The following is a 25,618-nucleotide window of genomic DNA, read 5'->3' on the forward strand; positions in this document are numbered from 1 at the left end:
TGCCATATTGGAAGTCAGATAGAAGGTGGTTGCAAAGACCTTGAGCAAGTAACCTAGCCCTTTTCTTTGTTTCCTAGCTTGTATATCAAATAATATTAATACTTAACCTCATTGTGTTATTTTGATTAAATGAGGAAATACAGATTTCCTTATTAAAATGAAAAGTTCCAAGTTGTAAATGTTATTTTATCACTTAATGAATGTTATTTTGATTATTTGTATTATTGTTACTGTTAGAAACAATACTTTTTAGCCTATTAGCTGGCTCTTTTATTTAATGAGTTTTTTCTTACCACTTAAGTAGAGACTATAGTTTTTCCCACAGCAAATATACAGAAACACAACTTTAGCATATTTGATTATCAATTCTATTTTGTGCTACTCCCTTATCTTACTAAAATAGAAAAATATGTTTCTTATTACTGAACAGAATTGTGTTTGAAGAATCTGAATGATTTATCATCTCTGGACTTGATTAGGATGGATGAAGATGTTAATTTCAAACCAACTGGTAATTTTTCCATCAGTTAGTAAATTTAACACTTGCTTAAAACTAAATTTTAAAATATGTTCTACTAAAATTTAGATGATGCTAAAATTAAATTGTGATCTCAGTTAAATATCTCATTAAATATCTCGATGATAACAGGGTATCATCATTGTTAGCATGATCTATTTATACTGTATGAGTCCTGTTTATAAAATTAATAGAGCTTCTTTTTGGCAGGCACAGACTTTGTCTTCACTGATTCTGGTAACTTGAGTTGAAATACTCAAATCTTAGGGTCATTTCAAATCTCTTATAACTTGTAGATGCTCTTTTGCCAGTTCTTTGACTCACTTGCTTCATGGCTTCCTTTCTAAGTTAATTTTATCCCTTACCTAGGAAACTTTGATCCTTTCTAATAAGCCAGCAAGTATCAAGTCTTTTCTCAAACATTTCATTTTCTCTGGCAGGGAGAAACCTTTTATTAATTTATAAACATCTAGGATAAGAGGAGCATCTTTAAATGTATCCTACGGGTTAATGTACTAGTTCCCATGGTAACCATAGTCTCTATATCTCACACACTGCTCCCAGATGCTCCCTTTTATGAACCACTGCATCACCTACATTTTGGCTGAACAAATCCATCAGGATCCTAATTGATAAAGTGACTTCTAAGCTGCCCTGGTTACTTCTCTATTCTTGATTCTTAGTTCTTTCTACTCTACCATGTCCTTGATGCCTATATGTCTGATGGGATGTCAAATTCTTCCCTTCTTCAGCAAAACCTGTAGCACATACATAAATGTTAGCCCTTTCCTTGAGAAGCAGTATGCCGTTTTTCTCTTCCCAGCTGTTTTCTTTGTGTGTGTTCACAAGGCTGAAATTCTTTGTAATGCTTTTAACAACCTGTAATTGAAACCAGTAGCTTTTTAAATGAATTTCATTTCATCATTTACTCACCCCCACTCTACCCATCTTGCTACCCCCAACCAACTCAAAGTTCTATTTCAAAACAATTTATTTTCAAACTTCAGTTTAATTACAATTTGCTTTATAATTTTAAGTGGTCCTCTGTTATTTTACAAATCAAATCCAAAATCTAAACTCCTTTACTAGTATTTCCAGGCTCTTCAGGCCTTCATAGTTTATTATTCATCATGGTTTGGCAATAAAAGTAGGCAGTATTTATTTAATGTTAGGCACTCTGCTAAGTACTATATATGTATTACTGCATTTAATCTTCACAAAAAATCTATGACATACGTACTTCTGTTATCCCCACATTACATTAAGAAACTGGTAAAATAACCTGCACATGATCCATGATCACCTACTTAGCAAGTGGTGGAGCAGTGATTTGAAGCAGGTCAGTTTGACCTGAACGCACAGTCACTGTTAAGCCATATCTCTCATTACAGTGTTCTAAAGATAGTCTTTTTTATTTTTCTAAAGATAGTCTTTTTAACTTTACTCCTTTGATAAACAAGTCTTGATTTTTACTGAGGTCATGACAGCTTTATTTTCTTTCTGCCAAGGCATATTAGTTATTTTAAAATCCTGCTCAAGCCCCATTTTCTCTACCAAGCCGTCCCACACTGACCATTCTCTTAGGTTTTAATTTCCTCTGAACTTAAGGTTGTATATATAAACATTATCATTAACTGGATTTTGTCCTCTAGTCTAGCTATTTTGCATGTAGCCATCTCCCTAGTCAACCTATAAATTCCAGACACTGTGTCTTCGAGATTTTTTGGTGTGTCTTTTTACCTGATGCTGTTATAGGTACAGAATACATGTTAAGGAATCTTTGTTAAACTGATGAAAAAGCAGGTTGCTTCAACTGATGGAGTCAATGTTCCTTTTTTCATCTTTTTCCACAGAGGCAGGAAGATTGATGGCTTGGTATTATATTACATTTGAGACAGTGAAGAAATTTTGTACCATCAGTGGAAAAGAGACTTTATTAGATCTGGTAAATTAGTTGTCACTAGAAAATAAATATGTAATGACATAGTATAAAATAATATTGGGGAAACAACTAATTTGCATATCTCTTGCAGCTTAAGATTGAGCAGATAAGAAAGCATTTCTTTTTTTTTTAAATTTTTTAATGTTTATTTATTTTTGAGAGAGAGAGAGAGAGAGAGAGAGAGGAGAGACAGACAGACAGAGCCTGAATGGGGGAAAGGCAGAGAAAGAGGAGACACAGAATCCAAAGCAGGCTCCAGGTTCTGAGCTGTCAGCACAGAGCTGGTTGCGGGGCTTGAACTTGGCGAAGTGTGAGATCATGACCTGAGCCGAAGTTGGATGCTTAACCAACTGAGCCACCAGGCGCCCAAGAAAGCATTTCTAATAGTGCTTATGTCTTCCAACCTTATATACCTTTGATCATTAGATATGGAATATTACTCTTTATAATGTATTTTCAATTGTATTTCTGTATCAGGGCTAAGAAAATTTATATACATAGCCGAAGTATGGATGGAAACTGCCTTTCAATTTATGTGATAATGCCAATTACCTTGGTAGTGGCTACCAAGTATACTTTGTTGAGAAGGATCCAGGATGATATGGCATGATATATTAGGCCAGTCTGCTGTGAATGACGGATAGTGAGGGGCAAGTGTGCTATATACTTGTAATTCTTCCCTAAATCTTTTGCATAAGAATAACAATAATAGTAGAAATAGAATAGTATTGATGATAGACCAGAGAAAAGCAGTGATTGTGGAGAAAATGGGAGTGAAAACAAGGTTATACTGAGATATCAACAGGGGGGACAACTTTGCAGCTATAGCAGTAAATAGTACCATAGTCATGTTGTTGATACCCGACAACTGTATTGGTCCTTTCTCTCTTTACAGGGGACATGAATATGCAATAAGACATTTATTTTTATTCTCAAATTTAACCATTATTTTTTTAAGTTTATTTATTTATTTAGAGAGAGAGAGAGTGCACAAGCAGGGAAGGGGCAGAGAGGGAGAGAGAAAAATCCCAAGCAAGCTCTGTACCATCAGCACAGAGCCAGATACAGGGATCGAACTCAAAAACCGTGAGATCACAACCTGAGCCAAAATCAAGAGTCGGGCTGCTTAACCGACTGAGCCACCCAGGTGCCCCAACCATTAATTTTTATTTAAAATATCTACGTTGATTACTGAGATAAGATTATTATATGAAAAAATGCACAAAATTGATGAAAAATAGAATGCTTGTATTTTATGTAAATATTATTCTTAACTAAGAAGAAATCAAGAATAATATTAAATTCACTTAATATTTAATATTAAACTAATATTAAATTAACTCATCTTAATTTGAGTTCAGTAAGTGTGTAAGAGAATTAGAAGGGATGTGAGTTTCATGTTACAGATATGAGAAACCAAAGTACAAAGAGTGCTTTGCTCAGTCATCTGACAGAACTAGGCTCTATAACACAAATTTTTTAATATCTAAAGTACTCTTTTCATTACAAAATTAGTCTCAATCAGGATAATATTTTGCAAACTACAGAAGGGTGAATAATAATATAATAGTAGTAGAAATGAAAGCTACATTTATTGAGTGCTTACTATGTGGTAGGCATGGGACTGAATATTTTAAATTTTATTTTGTTAATCTTTACAATTTTATTGGCATAGTCCCAGTGTGTAACATAATGTCTAGCATATAACAAGTGTTTGTAAACACTTGTTAATGAATGAATGAATGAGTGAATGAATCCTTTAAAAAGCAAAATATATAAAGTAAATCTTTAATTCTGTTGTGCTAAATGACAAAGCTGTGATGTCCCAAGGCACCATGAAAAATAAGTAAATACTGGGGTGCCTGGGTAGCTCAGTTGGCTAAGTGTCTGACTCTTGATTTCGGCTTAGTTCATAAATCTCACAGTCATGACATTGAGCCCTACGTCAGGCTCTGTGCTGACAGTGTGGAGTCAGCTTGGAATTCTCTCTCTCTCCCTCTCTCTCTGTGGCCCTGCTTGCTCTCTCTCAAAATAAATAAATAAACATTTAAAAAATTAAAAAAAAGAAAAAGAAGTAAATACATAGAGTATGAAAGGAAAGAAGTAAAGAATGGACATAAATGAATGAGCAAATGTGAAATTTTATAGGTCACAATGATAGCCAGCTGCAAGGAATTTGTAGATGTGCAGTTAAGGATAAATGAAAAGAAAACATTGAATACATTGAACAAAGATCCACATCGGGTAACTATCAGGTATGGAAATATGTTTTAAATAACTTTTAAAAGGTTTTATTTAGTTAAAATAAGTAGTAATAAAAGTTTTGCCTTGTGTTTTTATTTACAGATTTCCAATGGAAGGAAGAATTAAAACAAGAGAAATGAAAGTAAATTGGTAAAGATGATTGTTACATGTCTTAAAATACTGACTACAGTTTGTGATTCATATTTCTGAAAGTTTTTTTTTTTTAGTTTTAAGCCTTTAAATTTGTTTTCTTTAATACAAAAAGAACATATTTACATAAAACAAGAATACATATCAGAATATAGATGTGAAATTAATGTCCAAAATCTCTTAGACTTCAGTTAAAATAGATAATTTGTGATTCTTTTTTTAAATCAACAAACGTTTTTTTGAGAGTGTGTTCTGCTGAAGCAAGGTAAATGACAGAAAAGAAGCTGTTTTTCATCATCAGGAGCTTTCAGGTTGGCTGGAATGAGATTCATATATATAAAGATAACAGTATAGAAACACAAGTAATAAATGTGTATTGAATATTAGTGGCATTCTGGGAGAGACAAAGAAGGGGACTTTTAGACATTGGAAAGAGAAAGTCAGCAATGACTTGTGACAATAATGATATGAGGTATAGAATCATCTAGTGTCACAGAGATTAAGGCAGAGAGGTATTTAAGAAGAGATAACTTCAATAAATGATATCAAAAACTATGAGATAATAGTTTGTAAAAGGAAATCATGAAATTTCTTTCCCTCAGCCTTATTCAGGCTCAACTAGGATGCATTCCCATACAAGACTTTGCTTTGACCCAAGATACCTCGAAGATTTTCAGAAATGGCTCACGAATTACAAGATGTATGTTACAGGATTAATGGATTTTTCAGTATTTTTTCCAGTAAACTAGTATACTAGATTTAACATCAGAAAATTTTTTTTAGGGTTGTCAGATTTTGTGGCTGTTCAAGAAAAGAAGTTTGCTGTACTGTTGAACAGTTTGATTTTAGCTAAATGTTTTAGATGTAAACTTTGGGAAAACTCTCTGCATGTATCAAAACAGCTGGAAAAAATTGGTAGGTACCAAATACAGGCAGGCAATTTGTCAATGTCTGCAGTTTATTTTATTTTTTATTGTTAGGAAAATTATTCTGTGGTGTTTATAGACTTTGAGAAAAAATGTGTTTGTAGGCCTAAATAAGTACTGTACTTCTCTTGAAAATCTGATTTTTGTTTCCTCCTTGAAGGATTCTATTTGAAATCAATTGGGAAACCCAATAAAAGTGAATGCTCTTATTTTTAAATTTGTTCTCAAACCAAGAGTGAAATTTTGTTTTAGTGATTGGGTAACTCTGTGTTGCTCTCTCTTCCACTTTTATGATTATTTTGGTTTGATCTCAATGATAAGTTACAGAGCTAGCAATCCTGGCTATTCCTAATACATTACAGAAAATTACGCCATCTAATTATATCTTAACTTTTCCTCTTTTTTTTCAGTAACAGCACAATATTTGTACTTATCTTCATAGAGACTCTGCAGACAAAAGATTGTGCCTAATTATTTCCTATCTATTGAGATCTAACTTGGGTATGAACTGAAAAACTATGGAGTATGTCAGTTACAAAGATTAGGGTATAACTAAAGTCCTCTAGAGTTTTCCAGCTTGGTGCCTTTGACTTTGTGACCCTTACTCTTTCCTAGATACCTAGAACTCTAAGAAGAAGAGAGTTGTTATATTCCATGACTGACAGCTTTGTTAGCTTTATAATTTTACGTGCATCTTGGGGACATTAAAAAATTATATAATGGGTTATTAGGGCTTGTCTCATTATTCCTTAGAACAAAGTTCTCCAGCTATTTTGTGAGGAAGTCCTTTTTTATTTCCTTGAGGTTTGAAATTAGTGGGATGGCAGAGGACTAATTAGTCCTCTGGGGGGGAAATAGAAACTGGGGGGAAATAGGGATTGGCTGGTGAAAGTAAGGTCAAATTAGAGGAAACGTTCCTGACATTAAGGTTCACCTTTCTGTGGAGGTCCTGGCAAACCAAATGCTGCACTCATCTCACAAAGATGAGTTCTAAATTGAGAAGGAGGTTCCATACAACATTAGGAAATGGCAACTTATAGAAAATTTTGAAATTAGATTAAATGATTACTAATAAAATTACTAATGAAAAAGCCAGCCTGTCTGACTTTCTAGAATATTGTCAGTCAGGGATCATTTGCATTCTTTCCCTTCCAAACTGTCAAACACTAATGTATTTTTCATACTTAGTACAGCTGAAGAGAAGGAAGCAAAAATCACCCAGCAAAACTCATATAATAGAAAAGTGAGGGAATCCAAACAAAAAAGCAAATCTAAGTTCTTATTAAGTATCGGGGAAAAAATGAATGCATATTGATTTTCAACAATGTTTATAAAAAATTAAAATTCAGGAAAAGTTTTAAAGGAAAATGAACATGAAGGAATTATTAATACTAGGAGTTGTATCTTACGAATGAATAAGAGAAATTCCCAAGGATAGTTAAGGATCTGGAAAAAGAATAGTGTAATATTCCCACCAGTAATGTATGTGCCTTAGACAACATGGTAATATTTTGGAACTTTGTACTTCTGACAGTATCTCCTATTTGGGGGTTTGGTTAAGTTCATTTATGAGTGTAAGAATTTTAAATTCCAGTTTCTTAAAGCATAAAGAAATAGGGAAGATACAAATATGGAAATGAACTTGATGTACTTGAAGAACAAAATTAAAACCAATGTGACTAGAGAGTTAGTCAGCAAGAGAATGGTAGGAAATTAATTAGAGGGATAGGTAGACTGTGGTCAAGTCAGATAGGTAAGGGATTTTGGCCATGGTAGGAAATTTTCACTTTATTCTAAATGTAATGAAATTTTAGACAGAAGAATAAAGTTATCTGATTTCAGTACAGAAACAGAGAACTCTTTCTAAGATACAAATGTTCAGATGGGGCAGCTGGGTGGCTCAGTCGGTTAAGCATCCCAACTTCGGCTCAGGTCATGATCTCACAGTTGGTGAGTTAGAACCCCACATCGGACTCTGCTGTCAGCATAGAGCCCACTTTGGATCCTCTGTCTCCCTCTGCTCCTTCCTCATTCTCTCTCTCCCTCTCTCCTTCCCTCTCTCTCTCTCTCAAAAATAAACATTAAAAAAATGCTCAGAGAACGATAGCTTTATGAAGCAATATTCCCATCCATGAATCATGTTTTTTTCAAACATGAGTATAACAATAGGAATCTCTTGGTACTTGGTCTGTGGATGACATATGATAAAAATAAGGGTTGAGTCATCATGTGGACTAGAGTTCCTTTTCTATAAAATGAATACATGTTTTATTTTAGTTTGAAAAAATAAATACGTACAATTGAGTAAATGTCACAGCCCAGTTAATCTAACTGAAAACTTAAAAAAAAAAAACTTTAAAAATTAGTTCTTATTCTAGATCTTTTAAAATATTTTTTTTTTTACTATTGTTGAAAACTTAAGTATAGATTTAGTTTAAAATGGATTGTTTAAAAACTGCTATTTGACTAATTTTCCACAGGTATAACATTGTCAAATGCAATGGTAAATGCGGGTTTGACCTCCTTTAAAAAAATAGAAGAAACAGATGCAAGGGAGCTTGAACTGGTATTTAATATTCACTTATTACTAACGTTACGTGAATTTTATCTGAATTTTAAAGCCTACCTTTTATTTATTTTTATGTTATATTATTTTTTTAAATTTACATCCAAATTAGTTAGCATATAGTGCAACAATGATTTCAGGAGTAGATTCCTTAGTGCCTCTTACCCATTAGCCCATTCCCCCCCACACCCCCTCCAGTAACTCTCTGTTTGTTCTCCATATTTATGAGTCTCTTATGTTTTGTCCCCCTCCCTGTTTTATATTATTTTTGTTTCCCTTCTCTTATGTTCATCTGTTTTGTCTCTTGAAGTCCTCATATGAGTGAAGTCATATGATATTTGTCTTTCTCTGACTGACTAATTTCACTTAGCATAATACCCTCCAGTTCCATCCACCTAGTTGCAAATGGCAAGATTTCATTCTTTTTGATTGCCAAGTAATACTCCATTGTATATATATACTACATCTTTATCCATTCATCCATCGATGGACATTTGGGCTCTTTCCATACTTTGGCTATTGTTGATAGTGCTGCTGTAAACATTGGGGTGCATGTGTCCCTTTGAAACAGCACACCTGTATTCCTTGGATAAATATCTAGTAGTGCAGTTACTGGGTCGTAGGGTAGTTCTATTTTTAGTTTTTTGAGGAAACTGCATACTGTTTTCCAGAGTGGCTGTACCAGCTTTCATTCCCATAAAGCCTACCTTTTATATCTTTATTTCTTCTAATCTTTTTTATCTTTATTTCTTCTAAAAAATACTTTCTTTCTTGTGGTCATAAGTTATTTAAAGTTTTGGATAATAAGCATTATTAAAACTATTGACTCTATATTTTACTAAAAGAACTTCTGGTGTTGTGGTGAGAATATAATGATATAAATGTTTTTAGATTTTAAATAGACACCCTCCTTTTGGAACGCAAATAAAAGAAACAGTGATGTATCTACCAAAATATGAACTTGAAGTGGAACAGGTAAATATTTTGGTTTTGTTTGTTTGTTTTTGTTGTTTTTTAGGTATTTTCATTGTCTTTTCAGGAATAAATCTACCTCTAGCTGACTTGGAACTGAATATGAGCAGTAAGGTTATTTTTAACACTTTTTATTCCTATCTTTTTTTTTTTTTTAAGATTGCAAGATATAATGATACCATGGCAGAAATATTAGTGACCATTATATTAAGAAACTTTAAACAGCTACAAACTAAAAGAACAGCGCCAGATTCTCACTATGTTACCTTAATCATAGGTGATGCAGATAATCAACTGGTTTTCAAGCACAAAATTATGTAAGTGTATAATTTCTATTTGATTTTATTTTTAAGTGTATACTATTAAAATAAAAATTCTGAGAAAGTAATAAAATCACTGGCGGATCAATTAAATTACATTTTCCTTACACTGTAGTAGGGTTGTTTCTCCACTTGTCCTTTAAAGAAGTTATTAACTCTGGGTTCGTTGTTAGTACTCAAATGAATAAAGTGTGAAACCTATCACCATGGTTTGAAACAAGCGAATAAATGACCATTAGGGGTGGCTATAGTCCATTGTTGCTGAACTTTCTTACTTTGTTGCTTTTCTCCATTCATGACTTTACTACTCTGATTATCTTTCTCCTACTCCTTTAAGATACATCTTCTATTTCCAAATTAAAATGTAACAACCTACTGTAGCTCCACTGTAGGATCCAGGCAACCGGATCAAATATGTAAAGGAGGTACCTTCATGCTAGTTGTCTAGCATGCCATTCTGTAATTCTTACATCAGCCTTTTTTCTAATACTGTTATTTTCTCCCAGGATGTCATAAGCAAACTCTAAGGATATCAGTTATAGCTATAGCTAATAGTTTTGAGCACTTAGTAGGTTCAGGTATTGAATTATTTAATCTTTGTATAGATAGGTGCTATCATTATCTACATTTAATAGAGAAGGAAATTGAGACTAAGAGAGTTTAATTAATTTGTCCAAGGGCATATAGATAGTTTATAGCAAAGTCTAGATTTGAGCCTAAGCATTCTGAGTCCAGAGGCTGTGTTCCTAATTATATTGATTTACTTATAAGTTCAGGAATGGCATTGACTCTGAAATGGGAAACTCCTCATTGTTGCCAGAGTACTGGAGGATACCATCCTGAAATGTTCTATGCAAGATTCCTATAGGAATTACAGTGTCTGATAGGATATCCCTTTCACTGTTAACTACTCTCCTGCAACTAGCCATGGCACATTTGTAGAGAATATGTCATTATACAAATCTTTGTTCTCTGTGAAAATTAAATCTGATTATAGTCTTGACTATTTAAGGCTGAAATAAGTTCAGTCACAATATTGGTTGCTGGTTTGTGATGTTACTGGATATGAGCTATTTTATATTAATTTTAAAGATACTAAAGTTCTCACAAATTTATGTAACCTGTGTATAGCCATTTAAAAGTGGTAGTGATTTAGGGGCAAGCTCTTGTGTGGTTGACAGCAACTATGTGTTCAGGTGGGCCTGAAATGAGGCAATGCAGTTTGGAATCAGCTGTTTGGTCAATGGTTGTGGTATCTCCATTGACACCCCATTTCTCCCCTCAGAATTTGCAGCAAGTGATTTTCAGTATTGACTTTAGTTTACTATGAGATAGGACTTATCTAAGGGTCAATAATATTATTTCATTTAGTATTTGGATCACTATTTAAATGATAAATTACTCTTTTTCAGGGATTCTGTTTTGCTAAAAGCTGGAAATTGGACTAAAAAGATTGATGTGAGGAGAGCTTTTAAATCTGAAGATCTTAGCATAAATCTAATTAGTTCTGAATATGGTAAGTTCATCGAAGTAATGAACACATGAATGTAAAGCATGTGATAGCATTTAAAAATTATTTCTTTCATGCTGAAACAGAAAAACAATTTAAATGATATTGTGTAAAAATAATTCATTTAAATACTATGAATAATTTTAAGGGAAGTTGCATGTATTTAGAGATATAAAAGGTTAGCGTGGACTAAGATAACAAAATTAAAATTTTATTTGTTCATTTATAGGTATTTTAATTTCCAAGATAAATTTTGAACTTGTAGGAACTTTGATTTTTATTTTTATGATGATAGATGTATAAATTTCATTATATTTTTAATGCCTTTTTTAAAACATTTTTACTTCCTGGACTTGTTGGCTCTTTCATTTCAAAAGGTATAGAAATGGGTGATGAGTATTAAGGAGGGCACTTGTTCTGATGAGCACTATGGGTCATATGTAAGTGTGTAAATTCTACACCTGAAACTAATATTACACTGTACGTTACCTAACTAGAATTTAAATACAAACTTGAAACCAACTCACCAACAAATAACAACAAATAGATGGTCTCATGGCTAGATTTATACAACTTAAATTAGTACTTGTATACTTTTTTCCTTTTTCCAGTTGGACTTGATATACAGCAGAAATTTACAGTCTTTTACTTAGGACCTAAGAGGTTTGGAAATCAAATAATTATGCAAAAAAAATCAGAAACAGAGATTTCCCATTCTAAACATTCAAATAGATCTACTATAACAGGATCCAATAAAGGTAAATAGCTATATTTATTCTTGTTTTGCCTTAAAGCAAAGTTATGGCTAGGGAGGAGTATCAGTGTTACAGTTCTGTTCCATTCAGATGTGGATACTCTGGAATTAGATGTTTAAGCTTCATAATAATTGAGTTAATAATATATAGCAGGAATTCTTTCTTATAATTAATATTTGTCATATTGGAGTGATATTTGTAGCACAAATTATTTGGCTAGTTTTTTGATATACAGTGCCTCTTTTTTATACCCACTATATTGTTATAGCCATTGTTGGGGGAGAGCAAGTGATTTACAAAACTGTAGATTTGATGAGGTAAACCAGATGACAGTAAACTTAAAAATTTTTATTATGGGACATTTCAACTATGCACAAAAGTAAACAGACACGTATAATGAACCTTTATATGCTCATCACCCACCTTAAACAATGATCAACTCATGGCTTATATTGTCTATACCTCCCTTTAGTTTTCCCCTTCTATAGTTTGAAGAAAATCAGGTATCTTATCATATCCTCTGTAAATGTCTTAGTATATATTTGTAAATGGTAAGGATTTAAGAACAATTATCTCATAAGTGCAGCTTCATCATCTTAATACTATCTAGATATACCAGATTGGCTCCTGAATCCTTTTGGTCTGTCCCTAGTACTTTTGAGAGCTTCCTTAATGTGTGGGATGCTATGATATTCCAGACTTATCATGTATATTTCTAGCCCCAAATCTGTAATAAGCCTTTTCTCCAAGGATCCTTGGTTTCTTTTAGTGATAAATACGTTTCCAAGATCACAGTCTGTGGGCTAGAGGAGCTCATTGCTATTATGTGATCTTTATCTCTTGGCTTTTTTTTTTCATGCACAGAATTAGGAAATATGTGATTTTTGTTTGTGTTTAGAGATAAAATACATAAGTAACCCATGCTTAAATGTCTAAGTCAAATTCAGGGCTATAGGGTTTATCCTTAAATGCAATTATTAGTATATCCTTCTTGCCATGCTGAGAAATTTGCTTCTCAGTGACTCCAGAAATGATGGAATGTCACTCATTTTCTTTATTCCACATTATACACACAACAAATAGTCTCAGAATAACAAACCAAACTACCATTCTTAATATAATTGTTAAAAATAGCTTAAAATTTTTGTGGAGATATTTTTGTTCTTAGAATATAACTCACTAGGCATGTATAATCAAATTACTGTGTTTTAAGTTACTTGGAATAGATCTGTATGTGGCTGTGCCACTAACTGGATACATTTTGTTTTGATTTTATTTATTAAAAAAATTTTTTTAATGTTAATTTTTTTGAGAGAGGGAGAAAGTGTGCTCAAGCAGGTTAGGGGCAGAGAGAGGGGGACACAGGATCCAAAGCAGGCTCTGTGCTGACGGCAGTGAGCCTGATGTGGGGCTTGAACCCGGGAACTGTGAGATCATGACCTGAGCCGAAGTTGGATGCTTAACCAACTGAAGTCACTGAGGTGCCCTTGTTTTATTTTATATTTTATGTTTTTAGAATAACTTTTAGGAATTTTCTTTTATAGTAATGTAAAGCATTTACATGGTTCTATAGTTAAATCTATAAAGCAAAAACTGAATGTTGTTAACTGGAGGCATCCAGTTCACTGCTTTGGCACAGTAAGGGGAGCAATTAATAGGTACTGGGAATGTGAGAGCAATGGCTCCTACCAAAGTAACCTAAACAACTATGCTTTCTGAATAGTATTGGTAGTTATGATAAATAGTAACTGCAGAGAGGGGCACCTGGGTGGTTTAGTCAGTTAGGTTTCTGACTTCGGCTCCGGTCATGATCTCACAGTTCATGGGTTCCAGCCCCACACACTGGGCTCTGTGCTGACAGCTCAGAGCCTGGAGCCTGCTTCAGATTCTGTGTCTCCCTCTGTCTCTGCTCTTCTGCTGCTCACACTCTGTCTCTCTCTGTCTCTCAAAACTGAATAAATGTTAAAAAAAATTATTTAAAAAAAAAGCAGAAGTGAATGAAATATAGAATGCAAATGTGCAGCAGAAAAATCAACAAAGCTAAGATTTGGTTCTTTGAAAAGAATAAATTTAAGAAGCCCTTATCAAGACTGATAAAGAAATAAATATGAATTAACAATATTAGGAATGAAAAGGGGGATACCATTACAGGCATCAAAAAGTTAAAGATATTATGAATAAATTTATACCAATAAGTCTGACATAATTTGGGTAAAAATGAATAAATCCTTGTGAAGCAAAACTTACCCCTCACTAAAAATAGAAAATTTGAGTAGTCTGATACTTGTAATGAAATTTAAGCAATTGAAAATCTTTCAACAAAGAAATCCTAAGGGTCAGATGATTTCACTGGTAAATTTCTGCAAACATTTAGGAAAAAATATCAAACTTACCCAAACTTATTCAGAGAATAGAAAAGAAAGAATATTTTCTAATGTTTTAATTTTTTAAAGCAAGTCCAACATGGTCTTTATTTCAAAACCTGGCAAGGACATTAAAAAAAAGGGGGAAATTATTCACCAATCTTTCTCATGGATGTACATCCAAAAGTTCTTAACAAAATATTAGCAAGTTGAATCCAACCATATATTTTAAAAGCATAATATAGCACTATTAAGTATGGCTTATTCCATGTATGCAAGAGTATCTTAGCATTCAAAGATGGATCAGTGTATTTCACTACATTAACTGGCAAAAAACAAAACAGAACAAAACAAAAAACCCCCAACCAACCATGTGGTCTTGACAGAGATCAGAAAAGTTTGACAAAAATTCAGTGCTCATTTTTATTAAAAAATATATACATGTAACAAATGTCATATACAGTAGTGAAATAGTTTAAAATGTTTCCTATTTAGATGGAGAATGATACAAGAGTGTTCTCTATTACAATTTCCATTTAACATTGTGCTAGAAGTTCTGCTCAGTACAGTTATATAATAAAAAAATAAAAATGGCAAGGATTGGGAAGAAATAAATAAGCTGTCATTACTTGAAAGCAACATGATTATGTATCTAGAAAATCCAAAAGACTAGAGACACACTGTTAGAATTAACATGGAAGTTTAGAAATACACTGGATACAGAGTCAATATTTAAAAAACCTGTGCAATAGCATTAAAAAGAATAAATTATTTAAGAATACATTTAATAAAATTAAGATATGAACAGAAACTACAAAACACCATTGAGAGAAGTTAAAAAAGACCTAAATATATGGAAAGATATCCCATGTTCATGGATTGGAAGTCTTAATATTGTTAAGATGGCAACATTTTCCAAATTCACAGATTCAGTGCCATCTCTGTCAAAATCCCAGCTGTGCTTTTGGAAGAAATTCATAAGCTGGTTTTAAAATTCATATGGGAATGTAAGGGTCCAAATTAGCCAATCAGTCTTGAAAAAAAAAAAGAGAACTCATAATTCCTGGTTTCAAAGTTTATTTATGTGTTTTGAGAGAGAAAGCAAGAGAGCACAACCACAGAATGGGCAGAGAGAGAGGGAGAGAGAGAATCCCAACCAGGCTCCACACTGTCGGGACAGAGCCCAACATGGGCTTGAACCCATGAACCATGAGATCATAATGAGCTGAAATTGAGAGTCAGATGCTTAACAGACTAAGCCACCCACACACATTCTTTGTTTTTTAAAGTTTATTTATTTTGAGAGAGAAAGCGAGGGAGCAAAAGCAGCAGAGGGGCAGAGAAAGAGGAAGAGAGAATCGCAAGCAGGCTCCACACTGTCAGCACAGAGCCCACATAATTCCTGATTTCAAAACTTATTACAAAGCTATGGTAATCAAGACAATGTGGGACTGGCATAATAATGGACACAGATTAATGAAATATAATTAAGAGTACAGAAATAAACCCATACATCGGTGGTCAACTGATTTTGGACAAAGATGTCAAACCATTCAAGGGGGAAAGAATAGGCTTTCAACAAATAGGGCTAGGCAACTTGATATTCAATTGCATTAATTATATCGTAATTACTTTATATCATTTACAGTATTACTTCATACCATAAATACTTCATACCATATATAAAAATTAACTCAAAATGGGTGAAAAACCTGAAAGTAAGAGTTAAAATTGTGAAACTCATAGAAGAAAACATAGGTTTGTATCTTCATGACCTTGGATTAGGCAGTGGTTTCTTAGATATGATACATGAAGCTCAAGCCGCTAAAAAGATGAATTGGACTTTATCAAGATTAAAAACATTTTTGCTTCAAATAATACTATCAAAAAAGTGGAAAGCCAATCTAAAGAATGGGAGAAAAATATTTGCAAATTATATCTGATTGCAAATTATGTATAGACTAGTATCTACTATATATACAGAAGTCTTATAACTCAACAATAAAAAAGCAAATAGCCAAATTCAAACAGGTCAAAAGATGTGAATAGGTATTTGTGCAAGGAAGAGCTACAAATGGCTAACACACACATGAAAAATTGCTCAACATCATTAGTCAATATGGAAATGCAAATCACAACCACGGTGTGATACTACTTCCCACCTACTTTAGTCAAAAAGGTGGACAATTAAAAAAAAAAAAAGGCAGACAAAAATAAGTGTTGATGAGGATGTGGAGATATTGAAACCCTCATAACACTGTGAGTGGGAATGTAAACTTGTGCAGCTGCTTTGGAAGACAGTTTGCCAGTTCCTCCAGAAGTTAAACATAGAATTACCATGTGACCCAGCAATTCCTTTTCTGGGTTTATAATTCCGAAAGAATTGAGAACATAGAAAAACTAGTACATGAATGTTATAGCAACATTATTCATAATAGCCAAAAAGTAGAAACAACTGAATGTTCATCAACTGATGAATGGATAAGTAAACTGTATTAGAACTATATAAGGGGATATTCAGCCATAAAAAAGAATAAACTGATGCAAGGATGAATGCTAAAACACTATGCCAATGAGAGAAGCCATTCAAAAAATATCAGATAGTGTTAGATTCCATTTATATGAAAAGTCTAGAATAAATAAATCTATAAAGATAGGAAGCAGATTAGTTGCAGAGGGTGGGGTAGGAAGAAATAAGGAGTAACTACTAATAGGTATGTGATTTTTTTTAAAGTGATAATGTTCTGAACTTAGATACTGATAATGGTATACAACCTTGGGAATATACTAAAAACCTACTGGATTGTACACCTTAAAAGGGTGGATTTATAGTATGAATTATATTTCAACTAAAAAATTTGAAAAATTATTACCATATACCAGCAAACAAAAAAGAGATAGAAATCATAATTTTAAAAATACCATTTATAGCATCAGAAATCAGTTTAAGAAAGACAATTTAGAATTAGAGCTGCACAAAGATAGTATAAACTCAGAGCTGTCAGTTGGCCATCCTTTACCACATGCAGGATCACAGACAGCTGGACTATGGAAGAGAAGACTAAAGTAGAGATACAGAGAGATGCAAAGGTAAAAATGCCAGAGCTGGGTTTCTGATGACTTTCAGTTTCTTGGTTTCAGTCCCTTCTGATGCCTAGCTGAATTGCTGCTTTGGATTCTGTGACGTATCTATGTTCATGTAACACATTTCCCCCACTCACCAGCTGTTTTTATTTAAAATAGCTTGAATTGTTTGTTACTTACAATGTAGTGAGAAGTTGGAATGTTTACTATACTTCCTGCTAGCTTGAGCCTTTTTAAAAAAATTTTTTTATTTATTTTTGAGAGAGAGAGAGACAGGTCATGAGCGGGGGAGGAGCAGAGAGAGAAGGAGACACAGAATCCAAAGCAGGCTCCAGGCTCTGAACTGTCAACATAGAGCCCAACTCGGGGCTCAGACTCACAAACTGTGAGATCATGACCTGACCTGAAGTCGGATGCTTAACCGACTGAGCCACCCAGGTGCCCCAAGCATGAGCCTTTTATGAGGGCAAAAGTTCCCCACATATTTAGAACAATCCTGTGGAAAACAGATAAAAGATGCTTCCTATCATACAAATAATGTTTTATTACACACACTCACTTACACATGCACCCTTCACATACACATACACATAACCATCCCAAATCTTATGAACATTCCAATTATAGTAAACCCTTGATTTGTGCACATAATTCTTTCTGGAAACATGCTTGTAATCCCAAGTACTTGTATATCAAAGCAAATTTCCCCATAAGAAATAATGGAAACTCAGATGATTCATCCCACCACCCAAAAATAGTCATATAAAAATGATTACAATGCTATAATATAATACAAAATAATAAAGAAAATACAAAATATAAAGAAAAATAAACAACCTGCACTTAACCTCTGAAAACCTTCATGGCTGGTGTGAGGGAGGAGAGAGAGGAAGGTTTTTGTGTAGGATGACTTTCACTGTCACTAATGAAATCATTGCTGTCTATTGGCTCAATGGAATCTTTTTCTTTTCCTGCAATTTTAACAAGGAACCTATCCAATGACACTTACTTTTGCCTCCTTCTGAGGAGGAAATGTGACATTGTGTTGTCGTTAAACAGATTCATTGCTCGCACTGATACAACCTTAGGGGGTGCTTTTCTGTAAAATTTTGTACTGCTTACCACATTTTACACATCTCTCTAGTCTCATTTTAAGTGAGGGATTCTCTGCCTTTTTCTCCTCCCTCTTTGCAGATGAGATGCACATGTAGACCCTCTTATAAAATCTTGGAATTTCGGCCACTTGCATACCTCATTTGTACTTCTCGATGATTTCCTACAACTGTAATCATCTCCTTCTCACTGCCTTTCTTTTCAACCTTTATCTGCATGGGGGCCATTGTATACGCTCACACAGATGTTGACTACAGTACAGTATTAACAAATCACTGATTCCTGCCAAACAGTGCACCTGAGACTGAGCATCTGAGCATGGGAGATGATCACCCACAATCCCGCAGAGAGAGAAAGAGAGAACCATTGGCTCAGTTGTGATCATGCGACATTCAGTGTCACGTACTACTCATATTGCAAGACATTGCTCATTTATCAAGTTAAAATTTATTAGAAATCTTTGCTTGTCTTGTGGAACACTCGCAGAACAAGTTACAGTCAAAGGTTCTACTGCATATAAAAATAGAAGTATGCACCTTAATTTACATAATATAGTTAAAAATTATTTTCCTGCTTCCTGTAAGTCTTTGAAAGCATTCTTTTCTTTTTTTTTTTTTTTTTTAAGATAAAGTGGGTATTTATTTGTACTTAAACCTATAAACCACCAGCCAGACTGGCCCTATTATCATGATACATTAAAATATAAAACAGCTTTCTACAAATACTGGTTATAATGAACAGGTTAGGAGTTGGGGCAGAGAAAATCAGTGACACACATTATAACTTAACCCTCCACCATTAACAACTGAGGTTGTTAACAAGCCTCACAATCTCAGAAAATACAAATAATCCTTCATCACATGTCTCTGTATTTTTACTTTCTATTCTTGAGGTTAAATTCTGGAGCCTAAAGATATCCGAATTAGTATTATATCTAGTTATCTATAGCCAGAAACATCTTTTAGCATGTTGTCCATAGCAGCCAAAGCTATGGAATCCTCTTTGATTAGACTCCAACCGTACTCCCTTGATTGACAGAATAAGCATAACGAAAAACAGTATCAAGGCAGAGATACTGGACCCTAAAAGACAAATCCTAGGAGAAGTAATATAGCCACCACCCAAATGGAGATTGGCTAATATACTCATCCTCTCGCATCTTCAGGCTGTAGGTTCAGAGGTATTTGGGAATAAATCTATTATTTGCTGAACATTAAAATACTTAGTGGTTTGCTGTATTACACTATGGCTTTCCTGAGCAGTTTCTAAGATGGACTACAAATTGCTGACAGAATTTTGCTAGAACTGGATCTGGGGCTGCAAGGATTCCTCTCCACAGTCATGCAGCTGGTTGTTCCAGGCCTGGTCATTCCAGGCTTGGGGGCACCATGCCTGACTGTTTCAGGAATGGTTGCTCCACGACTGGCCGTTCCAGGTCTGGTTGCTCCATATTGGAAGGTTTCCAGAAGTGTTCATCAGGTATCCCTGGTGATAGGAATAGAAGCCTGGGTATTCTGGAGTTGCAGAGCTGTTCTGAATCACACTGTTATTATTATCTGGACAGTTGTTTTTCTGCCACCTCTTACATTTCATTCTCTGGTTCTGGAACCAGATCTTAACCTGCTTATAGCTAAGGTTCACAATGTTGGAAAGTTCTTGCATCTGCTGGAGATTGAGATATTTCTGTCTCTGAAATCTATCATTGAGTACATATAGCTGGGTCTGAGAGAAGATGGTTCTTATCTTCTGTTTCTTGCCCTGACCTGGATCTTCCTTCTTCACCGTGATCTCTGCAAAAGTGGGTAGCACTTTTACTCTGGGACTGGTGGAAGAACCTGGGTTGTCCTGAATAAGCAGATCCATGGAGGAAGGAAGAAGGGAGACAATCTCCGGGGGAGGGGGTGAGGGAGGGTCTCAGCAGATGACATTTGCAAGGATGCATAATTTTCTTCAGGCCCATAAATCTCAGGCATTGGAGAAGACTCCCTAGAATTGGGGGCTTCGGGGCAAGGCAGGCATTGGGGCTGAACTGGATCCACGCTCATATTGCTGAGCTGAGGGTAGAGAAGAAAAAAAAGAGGGAGATACAGGCTTATGTATCTAGATGGAAGAACTTAAAGAAATCTGAAGATCTCCAGATATGAGAGTATCAGGAAAGACAGGATGAAGTGGCATCACCACTGAAGTAGCCAAGCGCCACCCAACCCAATTTAGCAAAAAACCCAAAAGCATTCTTTTAGCAGTAGTTTCTCATATATAGTTACAGTCCAATAGATAACTCTTTTGTTAAAGGAAAAATAATTTTGCTATTTTTAAGATATAGCAATGTGAAAAATACACTTTTTGGTTTTAAAAAGTTTTAAATATTTTCAGGTCAATTCTTTTTTTTAAATGCTTATTTAGAGAGAGTGTGTGTGTGCATGCAAGCATGCACTTGTGTGGGAGTGGGAGAGGGGTAATGGGAGAGGGAGAGAGAGAGAACCCCAAGCAGGCTCCAGACCCATTGCAGAGCAGAACCCGACTCAGGGCTCAATCTCACAACCAGGAGATCTTGACCTGATCACAATCCACAGTTGGATGCTTAAGCGACTAAGCCACCTAGGCGCCCCAGGTCAATTCTTAATATACGAGGTTTAAGCATTTAAACTTCTTCTTCTTTAAATAGATTCATAATAAGAAGTATGGACTTTGTTTAATTTGAAGAAAATTGATTTGACACTAATAAATTCATTTGCATTTACTATGCCATTCTGAGTTGAAAATTTAATATATTTGAAAAATGCAAGGATAAAACAAATGCCTGAGCACTGAAAGTATGCAGATTTAAATGCTAGTCAAAATGCATTTAGTTGTTCTTTATACCTTTTGGTGTATAAATACATTAAATTGCAAAACCAAGGACTCCAATTCATAGTGTTAACCTTTTCCTGATAAATAACAAGATGATAGTATAAGATTTGACAAAAAATTAAGAGGAGATGTTCTCATTTAAAAAGTGAAGTCATAAAGTACATAAATCTGCTTAGCATAAATCAGAAACTGCAAAAGTCAAAGTAATATTCTTTTAGAAATACTAACTTCAGTAGCTTAGGCACAGACCACTTATTAAATTTATAATTAGGATGTGAAGCTAAGTGCATCAGGGATTATGTGCCTACTATTATCAGTTTTCCTTAAGATTTTTTTTTCAAGCAACTAACCCTTGCCCCACCAACCCTTATTGATCTCTTAAAGTCATTTTATTTTATTTTCTAACTTTTTTAAAAACTTTTATTTATTATTCAGAGACAGAGACAGAGCATGAGCATGGAAGGGGCAGAGAGAGAGGGAGACACAGAGTCAGAAGCAGGCTCCAGGCTCTGAACTATCAGCACAGAGCCCAACGCAGGGCTCAAACCCATGAACTGTGAGATAATGACCTGAGCGGAAGTTGGATGCTTAACCGACAGCCACCCAGGCGCCCTGTCTTAAAGTCATTTTAAATATTTTCCTTAAATACTGTTCTAGTTGACATTAATAAATTTATGTTTTAAATAAATTTATTTTACTTTACTTAGAATTAGAGGTTTAAAAACATGTAAATTCATATGTGACAAATCTGTGAAAATGTATGTATTTCAGATTATTATAGTGATGGAGTTATGGGTCTCTTTAAATTATACCTGAGTACAGCATAGGTCAGTTTTCTTTGAGAACCTAATTAATTTTTCCAATTATCAATCTCTGTAAGCTTAAGTTTATATTTGCTAACAAGACAAATTCAGACAATTCTCAGGATATGGGAGGTGGGGTGGGGATGGGGGAGCACTTACAGTTTCTAAGTACCATTTCTAACAGAAATAAAGTTTTTCTCCCTTAGATAATTAACATCCATGTGCTAATATTCTATAAAGAAATTTGTATACAGTCCTTATTCCTGACAAGATTTGCCAACTCTGCCTTGAATTTTTTGGGATTCTCCAGAATCTCTAAAATTCAGCTCCCAAATGGTGGTTTTTAACCACTGGGAGTAAATATGTGTAGTCATTTTGCACCATCTTGTGGTGACATTTAGAAATACATCTATTAGGAGTCCTTGGATTAAGAGACGAAAGCAGTTCCTTATCCCTTATTGCAAAACAACAAGCTATAAGGCACTTCCTCTTACTTTTCCCATCTCCAGCTCCTTCTATTCCTAAAAAAAATTTTTGTTAACATTTATTCATCTTTGAGAGAGACAGAGCATGAGCAAGGGAGGGGCAGAGAGAGGGAGACACAATCAGAAGCAGGCTCCAGGCTCTGAGCTGTCAGCACAGAGCCCCGATGTGGGGCTTGAACTCATGAACTATGAGATCATGACCTGAGCTGAAGTCGGACGCTCAACTGACTGAGCCACCCAGGTGCCCCTTCTTCTGTTTCTTTACTAAATAAATTAAATGCATTATTTGGGGAAGAACTAAGGTAGCTAGTATATAACTAGGGAGGCAGATTGGTTGAGAGATAAGGCTCTGGAATTAAACTACCTTAGTTAGAATCTCAGATTTGATATTTATTATCTGGGTAGTCTTGAACATATTACTTAATCTATGTATGAACTACTTTTCTCATCTGTGAAATGGAGATATAATAGGACTGCCTTATAGGCAGATAACTAAAGATGAGACATTTGAGGAAAATCTGGAGTATATGAAAGAAAGCCCAAAATAAGTAAACCAAAAATGGATAAAAGAACAGGATAATTCAGGAATGTAATAAAACATCATATGAACAAATTAGTAACATCAGAGAAATTAAAGATTTAATTGCAAACATGAAACAGAATAGGATGCCATGGGGAGGGAGGGAGAACAATTAGAAAATAACAGTGAACACAGGGAAGTAAACCAGAAGATAAAGTCAGTATGATCTAAATGAAAGCAAAAAGATGAGACAGAAAGTGTAGGAGATAAAGGGAAATATAAGAGTCTGATAGCTGACTAATAACTGTTCCAGAAAGAACGAACAAATCAGAAATAATTTATGAAAATTTCCTACACTTGGAGATATAAATCTGCAGATCAAAAAGGCTTACTCAGTGCTAGTTAGGATAAATGAAAGAATATCTACGAAGGGGGAATAATTGCAACATTTTAGAACATCATGGATAAATCATAAATACTTCCAGGGAACAAAAATTGAAATTTTATTAATCTTTATCAGCAGCACTGGATGGTAGAAAATTTAATAGACTTAAAAATCCAGGGGGAAATGATTTTCAACCCTGTGTTCTATACCCAGCCAAACTAGTAAGTGTGAATCCTTAATACATTCAAGGATTTGGAATGTTTAACTCATAAACATCTTTTCCAAAGCAGTTGCTTGACGATGAGCACAAGCAGTTAACCAAGCAGTTAACCAAGAAAGAAAAAGTCAAAGAGGGGTGCCTGGGTAGCTCAGTCAGTTAAGCGTCCAACTCTTGATCTCGGCTCAGGTCATGATCTCATGTCTTGTGGGTTCGAGCCCTGCATCGGGCTCTGCCCTGATGGCATGGACCTTGCTTGAGATTCTCTCTCTCCTTCTCTCTGCCCCTCACCTGCTTTTGCTCTCTCTCTCTCTCTCTCTCTCTCTCTCTCAAAATAAACTTAAAAAAAAGTTAAAGAGTCCAAGAATATTGGATTCAGTCAAGAAGCTAAATGAAAGGAAGTTCCTGGATGACAACTATAGGACAGGCCTAGATTGCATTAGGAGGAAGATATAAGGCTCAAGGAAGGAGGTATCTATGAGGGGGAGAATAAATGGCTGGTGTTTCCATGTATTTGTCTTTGTCTTTAAAATATCAAATACACTTAAAAAAAAAAACTTTAGCTATTGCTAGACTAAAAGAAAGGCAGTAAAACTTGAGAGAAAACAATGTGCTGCTTAAGAAAGAAAAGCATTTCACTTGGTTCTGTATTAAAAATATTTTTACTTTCTGTATAGCTCTTAAATCAGTCCATTCTGACTCTACTACTACCACCACTCTAGATTGAGTTACCATCATTTTTTTTTTCCTTTTGCCTAGACTCCTATGGTAGCCTTTTTTCAAAATGCAGATTCAATTGTGTCCCTTCCTAGGTTGAAGCTTTGTAGTAACTCCCCATAGGTCTTAGAATAAAAGATCCAAATCATTAACATCCCTACAAGGTTCCATACTGGGACGTGTTCGGTCAGTTCCTAAGCAGCAGTAGGGTGGCAGCCGCTAGGTAATCTCACCCCACCTCCATAGAATTGCCTGGTAAGGACATAAGAAACCTAAATGGATCTAGGTAGTGTATTATTTACATAGACATCAAAACAAGATCATAATGTTCTCAAGTGCTTACATTCCTAACCCCACAGGATAACACTGAACTGGAAGGACCAGATGACAGAAATGGTGGTTTGCTTTATTTTTGAGACATCAACCATAGGCTGCACCTGTACCTTGCAAGACGCAAGGTTGAAAGTCCAGTGCCTTAGTGGAACCAGAGGTGGACGGGAAACTGCTTCATGGCAGTCTCATGAAGATATGGAGCCTCTTGCAAGCTAAGGAGGCAGATGAGAAATGGTTTTTAACACCTCCTTACAAGACTGCCTATCTAGAAATATCCCAAAGAGGATCAGAAGGCATTCTGAAAATGATTGAGTCTTACCTATGTGGCCTATGTGGAGACCTGGAATTGCCAGGGTACCATGGTAGAACCATTCTCCTACAAATATAGCCTGACCTTTCTCCACTAATCTCATTTTGTGTACTCTCTCTTAGATGCTAAGCATCAGCCACACTGACCTTTCAATTTTTATGATATGCCATGCTTTCCCTTGTCATAGGGCTTTTGCATATGCCATCCTCTCTGCCTGAAGTACTCTTTCTCCTACCTCTGCCTTCTTAACTCCCATTCTTTTTTTTAATCCTCAACGCAGTTGTTGCTTCTTAGGAAAGCCTTCCAAGACATCCCCTAACCAGAACAGTGCCTCCTGTCGTCATATAGCATTGTGTCCCTCTCCTTCATAGCACTCTGAACAATTTTAATTTTATAGTTACTTGTATAATCTTTAAGTAATGATAGTAAAGATAGTACATACTCTAATACATTAGTTTATCACTTAATTTAAAAATGCTTTCAGAGGCGCCTGGGTGGCTCAGTCAGTTAAGTGGCTGACTTCAGCTCAGGTCATT

The 25,618-nt window shown here is 34.8% G+C and overlaps 1 protein-coding gene and 1 pseudogene across 8 annotated transcripts in view; one reads left to right on the plus strand and one right to left on the minus strand.

The window, feature by feature from the left end:
• Positions 1 to 25,618, plus strand: part of HFM1 (helicase for meiosis 1) — a 92,107-nt gene that overhangs the window by 41,604 nt on the left and 24,885 nt on the right. For 7 of the 8 annotated variants that reach the window (XM_078451685.2, XM_078451686.2, XM_060624944.3 and 4 more), the window contains exons 20-30: positions 431 to 511; positions 2,371 to 2,462; positions 4,608 to 4,714; positions 4,806 to 4,853; positions 5,456 to 5,553; positions 5,637 to 5,768; positions 8,260 to 8,345; positions 9,237 to 9,320; positions 9,477 to 9,634; positions 11,050 to 11,153; positions 11,759 to 11,905. In XM_078451685.2, the coding sequence (XP_078307811.1) occupies positions 431 to 511; positions 2,371 to 2,462; positions 4,608 to 4,714; positions 4,806 to 4,853; positions 5,456 to 5,553; positions 5,637 to 5,768; positions 8,260 to 8,345; positions 9,237 to 9,320; positions 9,477 to 9,634; positions 11,050 to 11,153; positions 11,759 to 11,905 (1,137 nt within the window). The remainder of the gene's footprint in view (positions 1 to 430; positions 512 to 2,370; positions 2,463 to 4,607; positions 4,715 to 4,805; positions 4,854 to 5,455; positions 5,554 to 5,636; positions 5,769 to 8,259; positions 8,346 to 9,236; positions 9,321 to 9,476; positions 9,635 to 11,049; positions 11,154 to 11,758; positions 11,906 to 25,618) is intronic. The other variant, XM_078451684.2, reaches the window with a different exon arrangement.
• LOC132672672 (homeobox protein NANOG-like) lies at positions 19,624 to 20,507 on the minus strand (annotated as a pseudogene).

Source organism: Panthera onca, chromosome C1, assembly GCF_046562875.1.
Source record: "Panthera onca isolate mPanOnc1 chromosome C1, mPanOnc1 haplotype 2, whole genome shotgun sequence".
NCBI lineage: Eukaryota > Metazoa > Chordata > Mammalia > Carnivora > Felidae > Panthera > Panthera onca.